Source organism: Equus przewalskii, chromosome 5 (genome assembly GCF_037783145.1).
Source record: "Equus przewalskii isolate Varuska chromosome 5, EquPr2, whole genome shotgun sequence".
NCBI lineage: Eukaryota > Metazoa > Chordata > Mammalia > Perissodactyla > Equidae > Equus > Equus przewalskii.
The window spans coordinates 63,851,603-63,876,948 of NC_091835.1; the positions used below are offsets into that span (position 1 = coordinate 63,851,603).

The 25,346-nt window shown below is 36.3% G+C and overlaps 1 protein-coding gene and 1 long non-coding RNA gene across 7 annotated transcripts in view; one reads left to right on the top strand and one right to left on the bottom strand.

Moving 5' to 3' along the window:
- Nucleotides 1–4,262: 4,262 nt before the first annotated feature.
- The window catches only part of NELL2 (neural EGFL like 2), a 362,958-nt gene continuing 341,874 nt past the window's right edge, over nt 4,263–25,346 (bottom strand). For all 6 annotated transcript variants that reach the window (XM_070621103.1, XM_008519672.2, XM_070621102.1 and 3 more), the window contains 4 exons: nt 18,381–18,574; nt 17,040–17,216; nt 14,608–14,832; nt 4,263–4,979 (listed from right to left, as the gene is read on the bottom strand). In XM_070621103.1, the coding sequence (XP_070477204.1) occupies nt 4,929–4,979; nt 14,608–14,832; nt 17,040–17,216; nt 18,381–18,574 (647 nt within the window). In that variant the 3' untranslated portion in view covers nt 4,263–4,928. The remainder of the gene's footprint in view (nt 4,980–14,607; nt 14,833–17,039; nt 17,217–18,380; nt 18,575–25,346) is intronic.
- Nucleotides 18,506–23,638, top strand: LOC139083556 (uncharacterized). The gene is made up of 2 exons (XR_011540387.1): nt 18,506–18,645; nt 20,319–23,638. It is a non-coding gene; the product is annotated as an uncharacterized lncRNA (long non-coding RNA).

Genomic DNA, 25,346 nt, shown 5'->3' on the forward strand with positions numbered 1-25,346 from the left:
CCCTCCAAATATAACTCTTCAAAGTATTTTTGGCCATTTGCTTTTCTATCATAGTTTAGGATCACCTTAAAAGAGCTGTTTATTTTTTTTCTTATTAGAACTACTGGGAAGAACTGACATTTTTATGATATTTAGTCTTCCTACGTATTTTTTCACTTAATTAGATCTTCTTTAATGTTAAACCCCTTTGGCTCTCACTTCTTACCCTCACCGTTACCATCCTAGTCCAAATCATTATCATTTTGTCCAAAATTCTGCAGTATGAATGTACTTCCTGCTTCCATCCTCATTCCCCTCCAGCCCCTCCTCCACTCCCTTGTCTATTTACACAGGAACTCTCCTTTTAACTGTCAATCAGATTTTGTCACAGCTATACTCAAACCTCTCTAATGATTCCCATCTCACTAAGAATAAACATACAAACCAGGGCCTAGGAGGACCTACAAGGTTTGGTCACCAACTATTCCTCTAACCACATCCTCTGTAAGTCTTAGATTGCTCCCTCCACTCAAACCACATGTAAGCATGCTTCCCTCTCACACCTGTTCACACACTGTACCCTTCGCTTGTAATTCTCTCCCTCCAGGTATGCAGAGGGCTCACTCCCTCACTTCATTCAAGTATTTGCTCCAATGTCACTTTATCTCAGACGACTTCCTGCTCGCCTTATCTAAACTGTCACGCCTGCCCATATCACTACCCCAACCCAGCTTAGCTTTTCTTCATAACACTTATGCTCACCTGATACAGCATCTATTTACTTGTTAATTTTCTTTCCCCCCATTAGGACATGAACTCCATGATAAGGCAATAGGTGAATGCTTTTGCTCTGCGCATACTTTGTTCATTGCTACCTGGCTGCTCCCACTCTGCAATGCACTGAGTCTGCTGCCATGAAGTTGGCTTATCGTGTAGGCTCTTCACACAGTACCTACAACAGTGCCTGGTATATGGTAGGGCCTCAAAAAGTATTAGCTCAGTGTAGTTTTATATTTTCTCCGTAAGGCCATGCATCCCTTTTGATAGACTTATTCCTGGATTCCTTACATATTTTTTAGAAAATTATATGTTTTCTTTTTCTCCTATTTATAGCTGTGCTTTTGTGAAAGAGAAAGAAAATTACTCAAGAATAAACTCAATGTCATTTCTACTTTTACATAGTCACACTCTTATTCTAGAGTGTTTTTTAAAAGCACCTAATGTGATAAATGGGAGAGCATGTTTTAAATGCAATATTTTGGCGATGACAACAATATATTGTGCCATTTGTCATTCAAAATAGGGAAGAATTCCAGAATCTTCCATGCAAACAATCTCTACAAACAGAAATAATGATTTAATCCGAGTACAAGACAAAAGGTTTGGGGGAACTGTCCCAGCCTCCTGGCAAACACAAAGTATATAAGAAACTGCCACTCAGATTATCCTATTGAGAGCTTCTCCAATGGCTCTATTCTTTGCCAATTTATTTCACTGCAGATCCAGAGCCACTATAGCTCAAGGAGCTCCTGCCTTTCTGCCTGCAGGTCTATTAATTAAGGGCAATTACTCTGCAAAGAGGTGACGATTCCTTTATGGAAGATACTGAATTCTAGGGCCGAAAGTGGTGCATCAATAATGAAAGGTCAGTAAGAACACAATGAGCCAACTTCACTGCAAGGAGGTGGCCGCAGAGGGGGAGCGTCCTAGCACCACAGTGAATAGAGTATGCACACAGCATAAACATTCACGTATTGCCTTCAGGATCCTTTCAGCATGAATCTCTCAGAGATCAATTTACTACTGTACCACTAACACTCTACATTTGAAAAAATAAAAACAAAAAGTCTTGTTGTAAAAAAGAGTTGGTCTCATCAATGCTTAAGCACTGGATCCACAGGACTGGGCTGGTGTGGGTGTCTGTGGGATCTGCTGACCTTCAGAGGAACTTCAAACTAGTCAGCAACGGGGAGCATTGATAGATGAGGTAATGCTTAGTGAACTGAAGCTTATTTTCTATTCAGTACGTGTAACCTCAGCTTTGTTCAACTGAATAACTTCTGCTACTCCAATACTCAGAGTATTGATTGCTGTTTTAGAGTTTTGATATACTGTTCATTTTTTAAAGGCAATTATAGGGTGTCTCAACTTTGGCCATAGACAACCAAGCTATGAAGAGGATGAAAGGATTCCATGATATTGCAGTACAATTGAACAAACCTTTACTGGCAAATAAGGCAAAGGGAAAAAGCAACATGGTAGTTTTTTGAAAAGGGAGATAGATAAATGATATGGATTACCATACATTAATTACCAAAGAATCATATTCTTGTTTTTTTTCCAAAGACGGAAAATAAAGGAAATGTAATAAAGACTATTTTCAGCAAGTGCTGTCCTTAAAAGAGCTGAGTACCCCCAAATTAAATTCATGCTTCTTAGTTCTCACTTTCTCATAAGGTTGACATGATTCAACCACAGCATTTTGCCCATTACCTCCAGAGCAAGAAACAGGGCATTCACCAACTCTTCTTCAAAAAACAAGGTTCTTAAGAAGAAATTGATTACTGCTTGCTGGGGCAAACAGTAGTTCTCCTGGGGATCTATTATTTATGAGGTAAACCTTGAAGGGAAAAATTCAATCTGAACACATTTATTGCTTTAACGGACCTTGGAAGAACATAATCTTATTTTTCCCTCTTGTCTTTTCAGTGTTGAGTTTGCTTTCATCCAGCAATCTACAGAAACCAGGGGTCTGCAAACCACCAAAATGCTCAGAGCCCTAGAGAGACTTATAATGGATGGGGAATATGCAATTTCAGCCTTGCTTTGTCTTCCAAAAGGCACAAAATATCTAAATAATGAATATAAATGAGTATATGGATGTAGATTGTGAGGGTGTGTATGTACACATGCATGCACTACTTTGTACTCTCCTCATAAAAGCAAATAAAATACATGTTTTTCAGGAATATTTAATATGAAATACAAAATCTATATAATGAAAAAAATCACATAAAAAATCAAATTAATACCCTTTTAGAGACTAAATTGCTGTTTACCCTAGTAAACAATAGCTGATAAAAATAAACCTGATATGCTGCTGAAATTTTAAATGAAATGTAAAAAGGTCACAGAAAAAATCATTTATAATAAATCCAGGAAATATACAGAGATATTAGAATTCACACATTCAATATATATTACACATGTCAAAGTGTTAAGACATTTATAAATTATCCTTCAGCTCAGCTTCTGTTAGGTTGTTTCCATAGTAATGATAAAAGGATAGTGAAAAGCCACTTTCCCATTTCTGTTGCTTTTGGTGGTCATATCCTGTCCCTTTCCATTTTTTCTTTAAAGGAAAAAAGTCTCTATGCAACTAAAATATAATTTGATAATACTTGTATTTCTTTTCACCATAATGCAAAACATGAATAGGGCAATTTTGGATAAACTATCCTTATTGGCTACTAGCCTATTTACTTTTTTCCTCCTGAGATTTTCGTGCATCGAAAAATTTAATATGTAATGTGATACTCCCTCCTAACATTGGGATTCTTTAAGTTTTTATATCAAAATGTGAAAGACCAACTCTTGAAGACATTCCCAACCCTCACATACTCCCTCCTTATGTATGTCAGTCAGAGTCCTGGCAGGAAACAGATGGAACACACAAGTTGGCTCATTAAAGAGAGTTTAACAAAGGGACCGTTTATAAAGATGTGACAGGAAATAGGGAAACCAACAAGAAACAGAGCAGGGATCTCCAGAGGACAAAACAGCCAGAGTTGTTCCCATCCCTAAGCCAGAAGAAGCAAATAGAAGAGGAAGTTATCGGAACCTAGAGAGGGTAGCTGAACGGAGAGGGCCACCTGTCAGGAGATGTAGCCTTTACTAAGGGGACACAGCCAATAATGGTAGTGACCTGGCAGGAAGGGAGCCAGCAGAATAAATACCCAAACTTTATCTCCTTCTGATATCCTGCCAGTGGTCCCCACTTGTCAAACCAAGCCAGAATCCAGAGGACAAGAGAAGCCATTAATATGGTCTATATAGATCAGTCCCCAGGAGACAGAACAGTGTGGAACAGGTGACTGAGAGGGTCTAGAGAGGCAGAACAAAGGTATCCATCACACTCCCCACTTAGGGATATCGTATATTGAAAATTGCCTTTCAATTTGGAAATAGCATGGTGGGAGTTTTTCATCAGCAGAACTAGAGAGCAATTTGTATGTTGAAGCATCTGCGAGAAAAAGGAACACATTAAACAGGACACTCAGACGTTTATAAGGTAAGAGAAATATTTATTTAATTTTGCACAAGAACGAGCTTATACTGAACAAATTCAACCAAATAATATTAAGTGCAATAAAACAAGGAAATAGGGATGACTTTTCCTGTTAGAAAATATTAAGTAACCATGCCTGTGCATTATTTTTATCATTACAATAACTTGTTTGAGATTTCTTTTCAGAGTGTATACTGTACATAGCATGTTATAGCTTCTTTGCTTTGCTTCTGAAAATATAATTCATTCACTGCCTTACATTTTATTCTTTTGCAGTGAGGAACCTAAGTGATTCGTGAAGATTCTGATCGAGAGGAAAATTTTCTGCACCAGTGAAGCTAGAGGCTTTCAAAGCTCCGATGGGCTCCAGCTTTATAGCCGGGGGTCGTGGTGTCACGGCGTGTCCTCCACACCTCTTTTTCTACACGGTGACGTCAGACACAGCAGAGGCAGAATTCCGGTCTAGTTTTGCCTCAAGAATTTTCCTTGTGTGATTCTCTCAAGCTCTACAAATTTCATAATTGAAAGTTCACTCAGCTATTAACAAAGCTGCACTTAGCTGCCCACAAATCATCCACTTTAAGTTGTAACTTTTTTTTTTTTTGGTCTTTTTAGTGAAAGAACATTCTTTAAACAGAAATCTCCCATGAGATGGTTAACTTCACAGTTCCTGAAGGCACTGTGGATCCACTGAGCAACAGATGTGGCCATTCTAGAGAAAAAAGGGGAAAGAAAAGCACAGTATAAATTTTTAAGCCATTAGTAAATACTCACACTTATTGATTGGTACTCATAAACATAAATGTATGGTTATTTATTATGATTTATTATTGTTATTTATGCACCCCAGAAAGCTCAATGGCCCAATCACTTTCCATGTCTCTACTAGTGCAGAGCCAATTATGCCCCGTTATTTGTGGCAAATCCTAGCCTAGCTTTATTTGCCCCATGTCATCCTCTTGGACCACATTTGTTCTTCTATATATTCATTCATAAAATATGTATTGCATATATTAAGCCCTGGATATATTGATGAATAAAGCAGACATGGTCACTACCCTTCTAGGGCAGGGCTTACAGCTTTTTGGAGGAGAAAACTAATAAATATCAAGCAAACATACAATCAAAAATTGTGAAAAGTGCTAGGAAAAAAACGCAACTAGGTGGTGTCATGAGATGAATAAAAGTCTGGCTACTTAGATTGGGTGTCCAGGGTGGACTTTGCTGTAGAAGTGATGTTTAAACCAAGACCTCAAGACAGCTGTGTGAAAGGTAGGCCAAAGCACAGGGAACAGAATGAGTGAAGACTTTGAAGTGAAAAGAGTTCTGAGCAGTTAAGAAACTAACACGAAGTCAGGGTGAGAATTTTAAGTTGCTGAAGAAAACAGTGTAGAAATGAAGTAGGAAAAATAGGCAAGGAAGGGCCAGATATGCATAATTCGTTTTATAACAAAATACCAAAATAATATAGTATACTACAAAAAAGAAAAACTTTCTATATCTTATTCTTTTGATTCCTTGCACTCCTACTGTCTTCAACCAGCTAACTAATAAGAATGATAATGTTAATGTTGTTACTGCAATCATAAGATAATATCCTCTACTTCTTGAGCGCATACTTTGTGTCAGACTATATTATGCCAGGCACTTTAAATGCATTATCTAATTTCAACCTTACAGCATTCCCAGTAGGATCCCTATTAATAGTCATACTTTTTAGATTTAGAAACTGAAGATCAGAAAGCTTAAATATGTCCAAAATCACAGTTAATAAATGGTACAGTTGGGATTAAAATTCAGGTTAGTCTGCTCTAAAACTCATCCTCTATTGATATTTTCCTTCAGATAACTGACTTTAGGTGATTGAAAATGTACTTTAATATGATAAAATCAGAAGTGCTTGTTCCTATAAGATAAAACTTAAAGAAGAAAAGATTTTGATACTTTAGCCTTTGTTGAAGCACACCAAATGAGGGAAAAGCCAGTCCATATCCAAGAAGAATATTATCAATTTAGTCTAATCTCTTCCTCTCTAAATTGTTATTAAGTGGAGTTCTTATTCTGACAGCAAGAGAGTCTCAACCATCTCTTGGATCTCTCGTGGCATTTTATAGCTTTGTAATCATGCTCACAGGCAGAGGTTTTCTAATCATAAACTGGTTGCACGATCTTTCCGAATCCATTGACCCAATGAAGTGAGAGGTGTACTAGTTCCTGAGAGTATCAATTCCTCTAATTGCGTGGCTTTTGAACAGAAAGAGGGTTAGGGAATTTCTGCAGTCTTCTGCCACTGAGCATGTGAAACTAGCATTAGAACCCTATGGGGGGAAAAATCACTAGTATGATGCCCTTGAATGTTTTTGGAATGGACTGAATATTTTCCAAAATCTTCCAGGAATATTTTTCTTTATTCCATATCAATACGTTTAGCTATAACAAGATACATGTCCTACAAACCATATCATTGGAAGCTCCTCAATTAGAGAAACAGAGTCCATACATGAAAGATTAATAAAATATCCTATTGGGGTTCCAGTGTCTAAAATGGCATAGTTGCTTATATAAGACTAAGCCTCCTACAGATAACTATAAAGTCTGGACAAAATACAAAAATAAGTATTTGCAAGCAATGGATAGTGACCAAAAGCAGACAGACAATGGTGGGGTTTCAACCTTTGAAAGAACAAAAATGTATTGTGTGAGATTCAGTTTTACTTTGCATTGCTCCTTATGGCACTCACTAGTCTGTGCAGCTTAGGATAACTATAACTCAAGCAGAAAGCCACAATCTGATAGGCCCCAGATATCAGAGGACAACTTTTAGGGCTGTCAGAGTGGCTGGAAATTCAGGAGAAAATTTTGAGAAAGGAGGGAGTAAATCAGCAGATAAACTCCCCTCGGATTCTTGGCTGGTCTTTGAATTGCAGAAGAGACTCTGAAGAGGCCACGAGAGTCACAGGTTGAAGGTTAAAAGATCTGAAACAGAAATTTCTGGTGCTGTGGGTATTGGTGTCTAAAATCTGTGACCTGCCAAGTTAGAAAGGATTGATAAAACAATTCAGGCTTTCCTTTGAAAGCCCAAAAGGGCCATGATTAGGGTTAAAAAAAAATGTTTCAAGATTAAGAGAGTCACCCTAGAACTGAGGGTAAATCCGGAACAGATCCACCTAGTCAGTGTAAAGCCAAGTTCAAGGTGATTCACCAGTAATGTGCGACCTGCTAGAACAAAAGTAAATAGTCTTCAGAGGATGCTAATAGAATGCAGGGTCTACACCATACATCATCCATGATATCCACTAAACCATAAAAATTATTAGACATATGAAGAAAAACAGGAAAACAACTAACCAAAAGAAAAAGTAGTGAATAGAAATGACTCAAAGATAATCCAGACAGTGTAATCTGTAAGATGAAGAGTGGAAAGTACCTATTATAAATATGTTCAAAGATGTAAAAAAAGATGGTCACAATGAATGGAAAAAATAGATGGTAAATATCAACAGAAAAATGAAACTATAAATAGAATTAAACGGAAATGCTGGCAATTAAAAGTACAATATTTGAAAGGAAAAATTCACTAGATGGGTTTAACAGCAGATTAGAGATGGCAGAAGAAACAGTCAGTAAATCTGAAGACAAAACAATAGAAATCCAATCTTCAGAACAAAGAGAAAAAGACAGAAATAAAAACAGAGCCTCAGTGACCTTCAGGATAATATTAAACCATATAACATATGTGTAATTGGGAGTCCCAGAAGAATAGGAGAAAGAACAAGTAGCAGATAAAATATTTGAAGAAAGGATGGCCAAATTTTTCTCAAATTTGGTAAAAAAAAAAAAAAGCATCAACTTAGATATTCAAAAAGCCCAGCAAACACCAAAGAGGATAAAGACCAAAAAAAAAAAAAAGAAAAAGAAAAACGAAAAAGAAAAATCACACCTACGTGCATCATAGTCAAACTTCTAAAACCAAAGATAGAGAGAAAATCATGAAAGAAGACAGAGGGGGAAAAAGACATATTGCACTCAGGGGAACAAAAATGCAAATGATAGTTGAATCCACATCAGAAACAATGAGGACTGGAAAACAATAGAGCATCACTCTTAAAGTGCTGGGAACAAATCTGTCAGTCCTGAATTCCATACTTAGTAAAAATATTCCTGAACAATAAAGGCATTTTCAGATAAACGTAAGTTGAGAGAATCCAATACCAGTAGATCTGAAATATGGAAAACACAGAAGAAAGTTATTCAAGCTGAAAGGAAATGACACCAGATGGAGACTCAAATATGTGAGAAGAAATGAAGAGCATCAGAACTGGTAAACATGAGGATAAGCATAAAATATAACATTTGTTCTTCCCTTAGTTTTCTTAAAAAATATTTGACTGATTAAAGCAAAAATAATAACACGGAATTTTAGGGTTTATAGTGTACATAGTTATAAAATATATGATGATTATAGCTCAAAGGCCAGGGGGATGGAAATATATTATTCCAAAGTTCTTATATTTTTATGAAGTAGTATAATATTAAATCTTATTATACTATAATAATTTAATGATATATATTGTAATCCTTAGACCAATTAAAATAACGATATAAAGAGTTATAGTTAAAATTCCAAAAGAATAATTAAAATTGAACAGTATAAAAAATGTTAATAAACAAAAAGAAGGAAGGAATGGATGAATAGAAGTATCAAAAATAGATGGGACAAAAAGAAAACAAATGGTAAAATGGTAGCCCGAAATCTACCAATGTGAAAAAGTACATTAAATGTAAATAGACTAAACACTTCAATTAAAAAACAGAGATTGTAACCCTGGATAAAAAAGTAAGAACTAATTATATGTTATCTATAAAAAATACATTTTAAGTATAAAACCACAGATAGGCTTGAAGTGAATGGATCAAAATATGTACTGTGTGGTTAAATGAATACTAGACAAAATTGACTTTGAGTCTGCAAGCTTTGGTAGAGATAAGAAGGGACATTACATAATGATAAAATGATCAATTCACCAGAAGACATAAAAGACTATATATTGAATAATTCCTTTTTTATGAAATTTTCAAGTAGGCAAAATAAATCTATCATAATGAAATCAAATCTAGGTTTCCTTATGGGAAGTAGGTATTGCCTGGAAGGGGACAAAAAGGCACTTGCTAGAGTGTTGGAAATATTCTGTATTTTGATTTATCAAACTCATCAAATTATACGTATGAGAACTATGCATTTCATTGTAATAAACATCACCTCGATAAAAACTAAAATAAAAGGTGATCAAGTGAAAGCTAGTTGGACTTCCAGGAAGAGTAGCCATCAGCTGTTATAACTAATTATAAAAACGAATTATTTTTACATAGTAACACAATAAATTTCCTTAACACCCTGCTATTTCTGGCTATATTTATTGTTAAAGAAGTCATTGTCACTCTTTTCATGTTAACTCTACGAATCAAGATTAGAAGATAGTCAACTTTTAATTTTCAGTAATATATTTATATATAATATATAATATATAATGTATAATATATTTTAATATTATTTATACTTAATATATTTACTTATTACTTAATCATTCACTATGTTATATATTATTAATATATTAATATTCTTATAAATTATATAGATTAGAGGCATGTATATATGTATGTGTAATATGTATATGTATTATACGTATAGATAAATTAAAATTATACATATATAAATGATCTATATAAATAATTAACACATATTTAAAAATCCCACTATCAATATTTTAGTATGCCTTCAAAGAATTTACTTTCCTATTCCTTTATTTTCAACCTTCTTGCAATCAAATTGCGTATGTAATCATACATCATATTTTATCTTAATTTTTATAATAAGTATTTTTAGTACTTCAATGGCTACATAATATAATTGTAATAAAATATGATATATTGCATCATATAGAGTTACTATAATTTAACCATTTTTCTTTTTTTTTTGAGGAAGATTAGCCCTGAGCTAAATGCTGCCAATCTTCCTGTTTTTGCTGAGGAGGACTGGCCCTGAGCTAACATCCGTGTCCATCCTCCTCCACTTTATACGTGGGACACCTACCACAGCATGGTGGCCCGCCAAGTGGTGTCATGTTTGCACCCTGGATCCGAACCGGCGAACCCTGGGCCACCAAAGTGGAACGTGTGCACTCAACCACTACACCACCAGGCCAGCCCCTAACCATTTTTCTATTGTTGGACATGCTGGCTTCTTCCTTGATTCTGCATGACAAATAATGGTGAGATGAATAGTATCATGCATATAGCTTGTGGCATATTTTAGATTATTTCTTTAGGTTGGATTCTCAGACCTGGGATTAATAGAACAAAAGGTATTTGTGTGGGGAAGGGGAGTGGGCAAGAAGGTGTACGTGAGGCTACTCACATGTAGTTTTCAACGTTACTAACACTGTATAAGAACTACAATTCCAGTACAGCTCTATCAGCAATGGAAATTACTGTGAAATATTTTTTTCACTGTAGTATGTGAAAAAATGATTCATTACGTTAGTTTATATTTGTTTCAATTATTTAAAGGTTGAATAACTTTCTTTTTTAATAGCTGTATTTTTTAATGAATTGTTTATTCATCCTTTGCTGATTTATGAGAATATGTTTTTCTTATTAATTTTTATATATATTTTTAAAGATTTTATTTTTCCTTTTCCTCCCAAAGTCCCCCAGTACATAGTTGTTATTTTCAGTTGTGGGTCCTTCTAGCTGTGGCATGTGGGATGCCGCCTCAGCGTGGCTTGATGAGCGGTGCCATGTCCGCACCCAGGATTGAACTGGCAAAACCCTGGGCTGCTGAAGCAGAGCGCGAGACCTTAACCACTCAGCCATGGGGCCGGCCCTATATATTTTTAATTTAATAAAGAAATCCTATCTGCTGAAAATACTTTTCCAGTCTCTAGTTGTGACTTTTTACTTTATCAATTTTGTAATTTTCTTTGAGATATATTTTATCACTTTCAAGTTAGAAAAGGTATCTCCCTTCCAGAATTTTGATAAATATTTGATTACTTTTTTTGTTTTGATTTCTTTTTAATATCTAACACTTCTTCTGTGTGGAATTTGTTTTGCTATATAACAGTAGAGAAAATTACTTCCCTCAAATTGCTGTCTAGTCATTCCAATATTCATAGAATAATCCTTTCTTCCTTTATTGATTTGGAAAGCTCTCCCCATCATGTATTAATGTCTTCATTCTAATGTTGCCCATTTATGGGGTATTTGTTTCCATACATAGATCTAGTTATCTATCCTAATGTTAGTACAGAGGTCTGCTTTCAAACTTTAAGTTTGCTATTTCTGATAGATGATGGCAACTTCTAGGAAGTTAGGAGCTTCATTCTTATAAAATTCTAATTTTTTCTGTACTAAGTTATTTCAGAATTACATCCAGAGTCTCCCTAGGAGTTAAAAGTGGCACTGTCCTTTCCAGTTTCCAAACTGTCCTGCTCAGTGATTATCTGCTAAAGGAAATGATCCTCTCATGCCCCCTCCCTCCTTATTTCTCAACTGGATAACTCTTTATTGTTTGGAGCTCAAAGCATAATTGCCTGAAAGCATGCTGACCAATCATAAGGATGCGTTATCTCTATTAGATCCAGGAAAGACAACCTTCGTAATTCATTTTTGACTCAACAGTTTAACTTCTGAGTGGAGGAAACTTTTTTTTTAACCTAAGCAAACTGAATTTGAAGACATGTTGAAAAAGGGAAGGGAAAATCTTACCCTGTTTCACTGGCTAAGTCCTAATTCCTCAGATCTCATCTCCAATGTCATTTCCTCAGAAGTAACTGACTCACGTGTTGTACAGTGCACGTTTCCTTCAGAGCACCCACCACAGTTTGTAATGTGGTCTTTCTCTGTTTTATGACTTAATGTCTATTTACTCTACTACCAACAATAATAATAGCCAACATTTATTGAGTGCTTACTCTGAATGTGCATGAAATGTGTAGGAAACTTTCTGTATGGATCTTCTCACTTAATTCTTATAGCACCTCTGAAGTAGGTACTAAAATTATTCCTACGTAGGGACTATTATTATTATTGCCACTTTTCAAGTGAGCAAGCTGAGCCACAGAGAGATTAATGAACATCCCTTGAGGTCACATCGCTAGTGTGGCTGACCAGGCTTTGAATCCGGGTAGCCTGATTCCAGATGCCACATCTTTACCTTTAGACCAGTGCTGTCCAATGGAACATTCTGTGATGATAGAAATGTTCTCTATATGTGCTGTCTGATATGACAGCCACTAGCCACATCTGGTTATTGAACAGTTGAAGTATGGCTAGTGTGAATGAGGAACTGAATTTTTAAATTTTATTTAATGTTAATTAATTTAAATAGCCACATGTGGCTACTGACTACCCTATTGGATAGCATAGCTCTAGACAATAAGCTGCTAGGCAGCAATTTCCAGGAATGATTGTGTCTGTTTTTGCTTATCATTATACCCCTGGTACTAGCACCACACCCCACACAATTAGTATTTATTGACCCAAACGAATAATTCAGAGTGGGTAGGATAGGGAGAGAATAAGCAAAAACGGTGCTCGGAAAGCACCCAATTCTGAAAAGTGCTCACCTCCAGTGCAATATCTGGAGCTTGTTTTGCATAAATTTTATTTTTAAAATAACACAAAATAAACATGATAAAAATGAGTATTTGAGATAAATTTGGTAAAATTGAGCATATTCTTATAACTCGCATTTAATAAGAAGGGAAAAGTAAACAATATCAAACAGCAACTTCTGAGAATCAGCACTTATCTGACAAGAAATGAATTTAATGCCAAAATACACTTTTGGAATACATTCCTACCACGAGTCAAAACATCTTAGTAGTTATTTATGAGGCAGTGAATGACAAGCTCATTCAAGCTCTTTACCCCAGAAAATACGCTAATGTTTTCTATCTATTACTGAATGCATTTTTCTTATTGGAAATATCTGAGGCATATTTGGTGTTTTTTTTCATTCTATCACCTGGTATATATCTTTGTTGTCACTGCACAGTGCAATAATCTAACAGATTTAGCAGGGTACGGGGATTCAATTCTATCTGGTAATTAAATGTCAGAGAGTATTTCCCTGCTGGTCATTAATGCTGAAGTGTCTAGATACGCACTGCTAAGTGTACTCACATTAAACATATATTACAGGAACACTGCATATACATTAGCACTAGTAGTAACTTTCAAATTTGCTAATGCGCTTTTGGAAAACAGCATTACATGTTCACTCAAAAAGCTCTGCTTGATTGACAAATTGCATTGATTCAAAGAGCTAGACATTGTGGCTTGAAATAGATAATAACAGTATCTCAAAGCTTAAAGCATTTTATATTTCTTTTTCCTGTTACCTCAAGGTACTCTACTAAGAATTTGTACTAAGTGAATCTGAATTAAATTGCTCTATTGGAAAAATTTTTTAAAATGGAAATGTTCACTTAACCAGAGCAGTTATGGATACCTGGCCATATTATGCTGGGAAAAATATGACATTTTTGTTTTCCTGTTGCTGTTGTTAAACCTTCCAGGTTATTTACCTATTTTTAGTGTTGATTCCCAAATTATGGCTATGAAGTATAATGATCACTAAATCAAATATTTGTAGGAACAACAATCAAAGTAGGACGGGTTCGACTTTGTCACTATCTATGACGCTATATACTCTGACTATATTATTTTGTTCTCATTGAAGTAAAGGCACAATGCTCTATTTTCCTACAAGAAGAAAAATCATTATAAATATTTTTCTCCAACTGTAGGAATAAAATATGGTAAATAACAGATCTGAAATTTTTCAATTCAATGTAACTGACTGTAACTAACCAAGAAATATGCCGATTTTCACCGTACTGATTTTCACTTTGGAAAACGTAATACAGTTAATTCATCAATATATCTTACGGACCTCATAAAAGAACTAGATAAAAATCAATAAAATAATATTGTCTTCTATCATGAAAGAAAAAACATGAAATTTGGTGTTGTAGTTCTTTCTAAAAGTGTGTCCAATTAGACACTTTTGGGCAATTTCAGTAGGTCCTTTCTGTTGTGGTAATATAAATAACAGATCATTCTGGTTTCTGACCACGCACTTCCTTCTCCCTGAATATGCATCAGAGGATGAACATGACAGTCAGTTTTGGCACTTGTAAAGCTGAGTGGCACTCCTCCCACCTCTGTTTGAGTTATAAATAGGAAAAGAAAATGCTTCCCATTGGCCAGATTCAGCACATTAATATCTGTGAGCTCCGACCAAGTGCTCCCCACTAGAATTTAATGGGCTTTACCTTGCACTGGCAGAGAGTACACTCAGTGCCGTGTTTGATCCAAGAGGACCCAGTGAAGCGAACCACATTCATCTCGTCCAGGCAAGTTTTGGTGATGTCATTGCGGATGGTGTCGGCCTGGCAAGGGTCAGTGACACAGCGCGGGCAGCACTCGTTCTCTGGGAGGACACTGAATTCACACTCCACCTCTGGACATGGCAGGGGCCAACAGTCAACTTCCCCTTGCTGTAAGGAAAGCAGATGTGCAAGGGCAGAGGGAGAGGCAGGGAGGGCGTGGAGGATGGCAGGGTGGGTGGGAGCACAGTGTTTTCTGAATACTCAATTTATTGGATGGAGATTTTATTCAGACCTTCAAAGCGATGAATCTTGCAGAGAATCTACAAAAACTGTATCAGAGTGATGGGGTCTATACTGCAGGGGGCACGATTTAGAGGGCATTCTCACTGGGGTGCGGATACTTGCATGTGTAATTTTATTAATAACTAATAAAAAGGCTAGGACCAAGCCTATGTGTTTATGGAGCAGACATACTCATCTAGGCATTTTCAGTGCCTTGCTTTATGTTATTAAGCTACATTAACGGGGGAAGGAGGGTTGGCAAATTTAGAAAATCAGATCTAGGGGGATGCCTGTCTGTGGAAATTTTATTGATTAAAGTAGCATGTTGGTATTAATGGCGGGGGGGGGAAGTTCTGTTGGGCTTGTTAGGTGTGTTGAGTTAATACGGTTAATGTGCGAGAGTTAAGCTTCATAAAGTGTTGTGCATTTTTAGTCTTGTTTTTGGGGTTTGGCAAGATTGTGTTGAATGTACATATGTGGAGTTTAATGGGGGGTAGGGGGGGTTTGATTAAGAAAATTACTTACTTGCTTAGTGCGTGGGTGCAGGTGCGTGCACAGGTGCGTGCACAGGTGACACAGGAACAATAAACAAAAGCACAAACTGTTTCTCTTTAAAAAATCAAATTTGCATGCCCTTATCTTTCTCATGACAAAGGAGAATTATTTTCTATGGAAGAGGTTTTTATCTAACTTTTTTGCCTGAGATGCTGTTTTCATTCTTTTGATCTTTTTCCCTATCGTCTTATCTATTCCCTTCTGCATAAAGAAAGTTTTGTCCACTTACAAGAAAATAAACTGAAATATAAAGGGAATTTGACAATTTTTCTCTGTTCATTTATATGTTCCTCAGTGTAGGGACTTTGGGAAAAAAAACCAAAACAACTAGGAACTGATTTCAGTCTTTTTTATTCCACGTGGGAAAATCCTGAGAATTGGATCTTTTTAAAGTTTAGCTCCCACCTGTTTCCTATTTTCTTCATAATTCTGAATCTCATGGTCTTGGAAATGAAAGCAGCCTTCAGGCACAGGAACTGACCTTGCTCTTTCAATTGATTTTTGGGTTGAAAGTATAAAAAGGAGCAACAAAAAAGCATTGCCTTAAAAATGTCCTCACAAATAGAAACGAAACTAGCTATAACTTCAAAAGTAGCATCTGTGAAACTTTCTTCTAGAAAGACACACAGACCAATTTTCCATTTCATTTATACCACTAGAAAGAATCAAGAAATTTGGTCAAGTGAAAAAAAGACTGATGTTTTCTTTATCAAGTCTTTATTTTCTTTTCTACCTACCGTTTCCAGTAAGAGTTTCATAAATATATAGAGACGTTCAATTCTAACATTCTAAGTATTTATTGCATATCCATATTCTATGTAAAACAAGGTGCCCATCAGAACAGCACTGACAGTAATACTCTTGTTTTTTTTGAGGAAGATTAGCCCTGAGCTAACTACTGCCAGTCCTCCTCTTTTTGCTGAGCAAGACTGGCCCTGAGCTAACATACGTGCCCATCTTCCTCTACTTTCTATGTGGGACGCCTACCACAGCATGGTGTGCCAAGCGGTGCTGTGTCTGCACCCGGCATCTGAACTGGTGAACCCCCGGCCACCAAAAAGGGGAACGTGCAAACTTAACCACTGCGCCACCGGGCCGACCCTGACAGTAATAATCTTTAGAAGGAAAAAATGTGTGTATTTTTAAGCCTAAACATGATTGATAGAAATGGATTAACAAAAGTTCTACTTGGAAAAAAGATGATTCTTTTCATGAATGCCATTGTTCTTTCATAATTGTCTCTACCTAAACCTAAGCTGAATGGGATTGGGGAAGCTAGGAGAGTCTTGTCTTCTTTTGAGCTCTGGAGATCCTGCCAAAAGACATACACAACATGGTGCACCACATCCACCCCAGGAAATACCTCCTCGGCTCCTGACTGCATGTCCATCATCTTTGTCATCCTAACCAGGCTCACTTTTTGAAACTGCCAACACTATGGCCAGGTTTGAACACAGGCAGACGTGGGAGGGCAAGGTCACTTTCCTATTTAGATTCTGGGCCTAAACTTCTCCTGTATTTCATGTAACTAAACTTACCAAGCAGCGGCACTGTTGGCAGTTCTGGACCCAGGTGTCACCACTATTGTACAAGGTTTCCCCATTGTGATGGAGGCACTGACTGCTAAGCCTTGGGTCACATTCAGGGCAACAAAAAAGATCAACTGTGGGATTCTCACAGTCACAGACCATCCGTCGACACATTACAAATCCATTCTGTGTGAGAAGGAAAAAAAGCAGTTACCAAAAGCCTCCATTTCTCAATAGAATAACATCGTGTGTGTGTGTGTGTGTGTGTGTGTGTGTGTGTTTGTGTGTACACACATACACCTATCTCTCAGATGTTGATTTGAGAGTTGAGATAATTCACACACTTACCAATTCATCGATTTTCTTTGAAGTTCCATTTTGTAGCTAACACACAGAAATTACCCAAGCTGAAGAACTTCCAATTTCCTTTCCACACACTACTTGACCAGAAAGAAATTTTCCAGAAATGATTTGTATGAAATGATAAACACTACATGGTCCTTCCGTGTACATAAATGTGTATATGTATATATAAATATATATGTACTTCTTTATTAGTATAGTAATTTTCATATTAACTAAATTTAGGGTTTTGTGAGGGCACGTGTGTTTATATTTGGTAGCTAGTGAAGAAGTTTTATGTAGTCTTAAGTTTATGGACTATTTTAGACCTTATGTTATACAAACTGTTATCAGTTTCTTTCATAATAGTTGACCCCTTGCTACATAGTATTATTTATTTAACTATAATTTAAGTCTCTATTATCAACTGGGTATATATTACAGAACATCTCTCTAAAACAGAGATATAGACCAAATAAACACTTTTCACTCATAGGCCATAGCATGTCCATTCTGGCTTCATTTATGCATTCATTCAAATATGACGTTGTGACTATGGAAACATTCTCATAGGTAGCAACAAAATTTTATTAACAAGTGAATAGATAAACACATTGTGGTATTTCCATACATTGGAATACTACCCAGGAATGAAAAGGAACGGGTTACTGATATGTGTAATGAATGTAAATGAATGTCAAAACCTAATACTGAGAGAAAGAAGCCAGACACAAAAGAATATGTACTATATGATTCCATTTACACAAGGTTCTAGAAAATATAAATCTAATCTATAGTGACCAGAAGCAGTGTTTGCTTGGGGCTGGGTGTATGTTACTAAGAAAGGAGAGAGGCAACATTTTGGGTAGATAAAAATGTTCTGTTATATCAATTGTGATGATGGATAAATGGATGTGTGCATCTGTCTAAGTTCACCAAGCTGTACACTTGAAATACATGAAAATTACACCTCAATAACAATGATTAAAATTTTTTATTTATACCAACCTGACAGGAGCACACAGAGCACCGGTCATTTTCCAACACCCAAATCTGCCCGTTGTGCTTAATTTTTCCATCGTGGATGCAGTCCCCTGTGCAGTTCTTTCCATGAGGACATCGGCAATCATATCCACCATCCAAGTTAAAGCAAATGGTGTCATTGGCACAGCTGTGCCTCCCGGTCCCACACTCATCGATATCTACAGCCAAGAAAAGGCAGCAGGCGATGCGCTCAGAATATGCTCAGTTTCAAACAACTGCAATCAGGCAAGTTGTCTCCTGACATAAAGCATTCAACTGTAAATTAATTTTCATCTTACTGGCAAGCATATCCTATTAAATGCTGACTCAAGCAATGCTAATGATCTAAGGATTTCACAGGAAAATATTATCATGCTGGATTTCAAACACCAGATAACTTTGGCTATATTTTCAACTTTTATATCTCTGTAAATACCTTTAGGCTTTGTGAAACACTTATTTTTTTGAAAGTAGAAACAGGACTCAATTTCTCAAACAAAAACAGTTTGGCAGTGGAAATTCTAAAAGTGCCCATGATTTTTTATTGGAGAATCATCCTCGATGTTAAATGGTGCTTAGAGAAAATCCTTTCTTAGTGGGAGATGAAATGTCATGGAATCCCTGAGGCATTGTATCCCATTTCCAAGGCCTCTTCTCACAGCCATGTCACCACATGTAAGCTCCTTCCAGTCTTCTGCCCAGGTGTTCTTTCTTTACTGTCCTTATACCCTGCCCCTCACCCACGGAAGGGCAAGTGACCACCAGCAATAACCATTTCTCTCGCAAAGAATTCCCCACTTCTTAACTTCTCCATCTCAGAATATCGTTTTGTCTCCTGCCTGATTCAGCTGACAAATGTCCATTCATCACCCGACCTCACCTACTCCATGGCAATCACAGCCTAAAGCATTTTCATACAGATGAAAAGCAAACATATCTTGACCCACGGATCAGGTCCATAAGAAGATATGGGATTCATTTTATTTATCCCTATAATTTAAAGGTCACAAGCCAAAATATATTTCAGGGATATTGTATGAGTGGCAGTAAGTTATCTCCCATTTCATCTGTTTCCTCTGAGTAAAGGTCATGAAGGAAAGAATTAAATCACAGCAAGAAACGTGGGTTAGAGAGAAGAGGGGCTGTACAGCTTTTAACTAAGGGAACTACACACTGATTTCCCTTGAAAAGTTTAAAGGCAGAGTTTAGTAAGCATCTTTCTTAAATGGTTTGATTTCAGCATTACTGGAGACATGGACTAGTAAAGACATATTTTAGCCGTATTTCAACTCTTAAATACTTAAGTTTTGTCACATATGTATTCCTGAAAATAAGCCACATGATACATTTCTATTTACCTTGATTTTTATTAGTTCCCATCTCAACAAAACCAATGAATTGAGACAACAGCTGACAAGATTTTTACTACAACTACAGTGAACTTTATTATGGCTTCGTTTGTCAAGGATGATACTATTTATAATTATAGACTATGATCAAAAGGAGAACTGTTAGCCAGCACATATATTTTATAATTTTTTAAAAGTACATTGGTTAATATATTTTTTTTCAGATCAGGGAAAATTGTCTCTTGGTAACAGAAATGAAATTTTATAACGTGGCTCTATATTTGGTTTATTCAGAATAATAAGGTATATTTGATGAGTTGATCTTTGTCTCCCGTTAAATATTCTTACAGTTAGGAATAACAGCAAGTTGGAAAACCATTAACCATAGTTATTTGGTCTCTTTGACCACAAACTCTATAAATACCTCTTACTACATAACCCTTTAAATATCCTCTATAAAGACATTATTCCACTAATGGCAATGGCTGGACTTTTACAATTATTTCATTTTGCCTGACATTTAAAATAAAAGCTCTGCTATCAGGTAATGCATTTTTTTTTTTCTTAAAGGCAGAGAGAGTCCTTGGATTTGCTGCAGAAGACAAAGAAGAGATGTCCTGGCACAATAAGAATATGTGCTCTTAAGTAAAGTACACTCACAATAAAGAAACAGAATAAAAATTTGTTCACAACAATGACTGCCATGCACTTGTTATCCTTGGAGAAACATGTGGGCAGAAACATCATAATGAACTAAGTATTAGCTTTTACTATTCAATGCGATTTGAAATAATTTGAACTCCTCTTGCCTTTTTTCTTGTTATCTATACTGGGTTTCCCAATGCAGAGACTATTCTCAATTGGATGGTAGTATAGAACTTTGCAAATCATTTACATGTATAGTTTTATTATAATGCAAATTTCCTAAATTAAATATACATGAAGGATGCATATTCTAATTTGAAAATTTTACTATGGTCTATAAAAATTCCGACTTTAAAAATACTGATGACTTCTTTAGTGAGCAATTAAAGAAATGTTGGTAAATCCAATGGTCAAGTCTCAGTTCTCATCCAATTTGACCTAACAGCAGCATTTGACATAGTTCATTCTCTTTCCCTGATAAATTTTCTTTACTTTCTTTCTATCACATCGGTAGCCCTTTCTGGATCTTTCTCCAAGTGTGGCAATTAATCTATGAATAAAATTTAGCCAAGCAAAGAGATGGTAAAGAGTGTTCTAGTCAGAGGCACAAGTGTGTTTGAAGGCCCAAAGTTTAGAGCTGTCAAGATGTGTTTGATGAAGAGAAATGTTGACTTGAATGTTCAAGGAGAGCAGAGTAGGCAGATATGTAGCTGAAAAGGTACTCAGGCACACGTAAAAGTCATGTTAAGAAATCTGAACTTTACCATAAAAAGTCATTTTAGGAAATTGCAGAAAAAAAATCACAATCAGATATCCATTTTAGAAAGATTCCTTTGGCTTCATTTTGGAAAAGGGATCTGAGTGGATTAGAACTTGAAGCCAGGAGATCAATTAATAGGCTGTTTCAGTAGCCCAGGGAAGAGATGGTCATATAATAATAGCAAACACTTATATAGTGGTTGGTATGTGCCAGATTCTAAGTACTTTCACATAATGACTCATTTAATCCTCACAACAACTGCAGAAGGTAAATGATAATTCCCTTTGTGTGGATCAGGAAATTGAGGCATAGAAATGTTGCATAACTTTCTCAAGGTCACAGAGCCAGTAAGGTTTAGAGCGCAGATAGGAACCCAAGCAGTCAGACTCCAAGTCTGTGTTCTTAAGCAGCGGGGATGCATAGAGAGAAACAATGAAGATAGAATCTTCCAAGATAGAAACAATGAAGATACAGCAACTTAGTGATTTGTCGGCTTCGAAGATTAGGGAGAAGGAGGGGTTATGAACAATGTTCAGACCTCTGGCTTGGAAAATTTGGCTGATGATATTCACAGAAAAAAGTGCAAGATTTTGCTGGGGAATGAAAGTGGCTGGCAGGGATGAGGAAAACATGAGTTAGTTTAGGACATGATGAATTACACTTTCCTCTGGGATTTCAAGTAGAGCTGTCCAGTAAGTAGTTGGATATATGGGTCTGGAGTTCAGAATATAGGACAAGCTGAAATATGGATTTGTTGAAGATATACTTTCATCACTTCCTTTCTAAAAAACAGTTGTTCAGACTCAGTTCAAACTTCTTAGTAAGGCATTTAAGGCCACTTCTGTTGCTTGCACTCTCTTTCCCTATCTCAATTTGCCAATAATCACATCATACTTGAAGTCCTAAAACAAATGCTAGATACTCAAGCCTTTCTTGTTGCTAAACAGGAAATAGTTTCTCTCTTTGTTTCCTTACAGCTCTGAATTTACATTTTCCTCAAGTATTTATCATTTTCAACCTCATGGTTTTCTCCTCTATTAAGAAACTTATCACATTCTACTTTGTGTGACAGTTGTTGCTGTACATATTTTCTCTCTTCTACAAGCCAAGAGCAGTGACCACATCTCCTGTATATTTGTATGTTGCAGACGCCTGGCAAGTATCTCAAGGTACTTGTGCATCTTTTCAGTAACTACTTGTTGAGTTGATTTGTATTCATTTCATTTTTGTCCTTTTTCTTGATTTAGGTTAAGCATTTATAGTATTTGGCTTGAACATAACATTCAAAAGATGCTATCTTGTAAACATTATTATTTTGGTCTCACAAGTTCAAAAAAACCTCACCAAGCCTAATGATAATCCAAAAATTAAAGCAATAAAGAAAAATATTGGCATGGAAATGAAATATTCTTGTGTGAAAAAAATACTAGGCTTTATTCTTAGAGAGAGACAAATTTGGGGGCACAGCAGAAATGATGAAATGGACAAGGAAAATGGTACTCTGGCACATTACCTGGAGATTAGATGTCTACACCTCTGAGATAAATGGATGAGCAAAACAGCACATAATTTGTATGAATGCAGCTTATAAACATGTATGTTGCAGATTGCACAACTGCAGCCTAAAAAGTAGTGAAACTGCACAGTTATTTATTCCTGCCTTCAAGTAGGAATCTTACACTTCAGAGCAATTGCAAATCCACTGCTGTGGCTTTGTCCACTTTGAAATGATTTTTTTTCAGCAACAGGAAAATGGCACCTGTTCGGATACAATCACACTGTTAAACCTGCATCCTTCTAAATACTAATATTACAATTCTATAAATCACTGAAATTGCAGCAAATGGATAGGTGTTTAGAAGGAGCATTTTAGTCTTTTTTTTATAACATAGGTGCGTTTTTTAAAAGAATCCTTCACAGCACATTGTCTCCTGAAAGAGTAGTAGATTTTTCTGATAATCATTATAAATTGTATTGGAAGACAATAGTAAAATCACCTTTCCAGAATTGTGGTTTTTTAAAAAATAAGATTTTTCACTGTTTCTGTGTTTATGGAATTTCCTTGAAAAGCCTTTTCTGCATAAGCATCTCATAGAATCCTTTACTTCCCTACCTTCATCTTTATCACTGTTATTTTATTGGCTAGTTTAATTTTCCTCATTACTTTCTGAACACTCGTGAATGTACTAATTATGCTTTCTCATTTTGTCCTGATCACTACTATATATTTTTACTTCTAATATACCATATATCTACTATATATCATATCATATATCTACTTCTAACATGGGTTATATTCCTAACATACTTCTGATTAAAATATTATCTATCTATCATCCATCTCAATCTTTTTCATTAGACAAATAAATATATCATCTCTTATGTGCCAAGCACTGTTCTAGGCATTGGAAGCTGACAAGTAAACAAAATCTATGACTCTTGAAGCTTACATTCTGTAGCAGATAAGCAAATAAACAAACTAACATATACAATAATTTCAGGAGAATTTATCATTTCTATGAAGAAAGTGAAGCAAGTAAGTGAATAGCGTCAGGGGTAGGATGCTATTTTTAAATCGGGAGTCCAGAAGAAGCCATTTTAGAGGAAATCTGAATTCAACAAAAGAAGCATACAAAGATCCGGGGGAAGGACATTCCCGACAAAAAGAACAGCACATGAGAAGGGAAGCAGTTGGTATATTTGAGAAATGGCAAGAAAGTACCCATATCATGTAGGCCCTTGTAAACCATTGTTAGGGGTTGGATTTTACTCTGAAGAGAGATAGAAAGGCTCCAGGAGTTGGAACAGAGGAGTAAGATGTTCTAACTTCAGTTTTAGAAGGATTATTCTGGGAGTTACAGGAAAATACTCTAGGGGAGTCATGAGTGGAAGTAGGGAGACCAGTTTGGAGACTGCTGCAGTGGTCCAGACAAAAGATAACGATGGCTTAGACCAAGATGGTAACAGTAGTCATGGTGAGAGGTGGTCAGATTGGGAATATATTTAAAAATATTCTATGTTCTATGTCAGTCATTAAGTCTGAGTTGCCTATAAGAAATCCATGTTGAGATACCCAGTAAACAACTAGGTATATGAATACAGCCAGGGAAAAGGTCTGAATTAGGAATGTGTAGATAGCATTTTAAACTATGGAACTGGTTGATTTGGAGATTGAGAATGGACAGAGAAGACTGCCAAGAGCCCAGGGGTGCTTGAACATATAGTCTTGTGGAGAGTGAAAGGAGAAACCTGTAGGGTAAGAGAAGGCCAGGAGAAAGTGGTGTCCGCAAAGCTAAGTACAGAAAGTTCTCTTGAGAGGAAGAAATGATCAACTGGTCGAATGCCTGAATTGTCAAGGAAGGACATAGTAACTGACCAGTGGATTTGGCAAGATGGAAACTGTTAGTAATCTTGAAAGGAGAGCATTCACCGAAGCGGTGCGACTACTCACTGGAAGCAAGAAAGAAGTGATAACAAGTACAGAAAATCCTTTCAAAGACTTTTATTCTAGAAGGGAGCAGAAAAATGGGGAAAATGTTTAGAGAATCAGGTGATGTCAAAGGAAGTTACTTTGGGTTTTTATTTTTAAAGATGCGTGCTACACCAGGCTGTTTGTATGCTGATGAGAATGATGTGGTAGGAAAAGAGTATCTATGACGTGAAAGAGAAAGTGGATAGTACAACGGCAAAGACCTCAAGCTGCCGAGGCGGGATGAGATGCAAGGTACCATGGAGGGTTTAATTTTTGATAGGAGAAATGAAGTTTCATTCAGTGAAACAAGAGGGAGGGAAAGCAGTAGGTAACATAAATGAGAGTAAGCTAATAAAGCTTCTGGTTGAAAAGTGAAGTACTTCTATTTTCTCAGTTAAATAAGAAGTAGGGCCACCAACAGAAAATGAAGAAAAAGTAAGTGGTATATAAGATTTGAAGAGATTGGAGAAGGTATGAAATGGTTCTATTAGAGAGTTGCAGGCGAAAGTAACTAAATAAACAGGAATGCTGGGCACTGCTGATAGCCCTTGTGGTAGGTAGGCTATGAGACCGCCCCCAGTGATCCTCACCATTCAATAGTCACCCTCTTGTGTAATCCTCTCCCCTTGAATGTGGGCTGGACTTATTGACTCACTTTTACTCTTTTTATTCTCCAAAGAGAATATGGGAGAAGTGATGAAATGCTGCTTCTGAGTTTAGGTTAT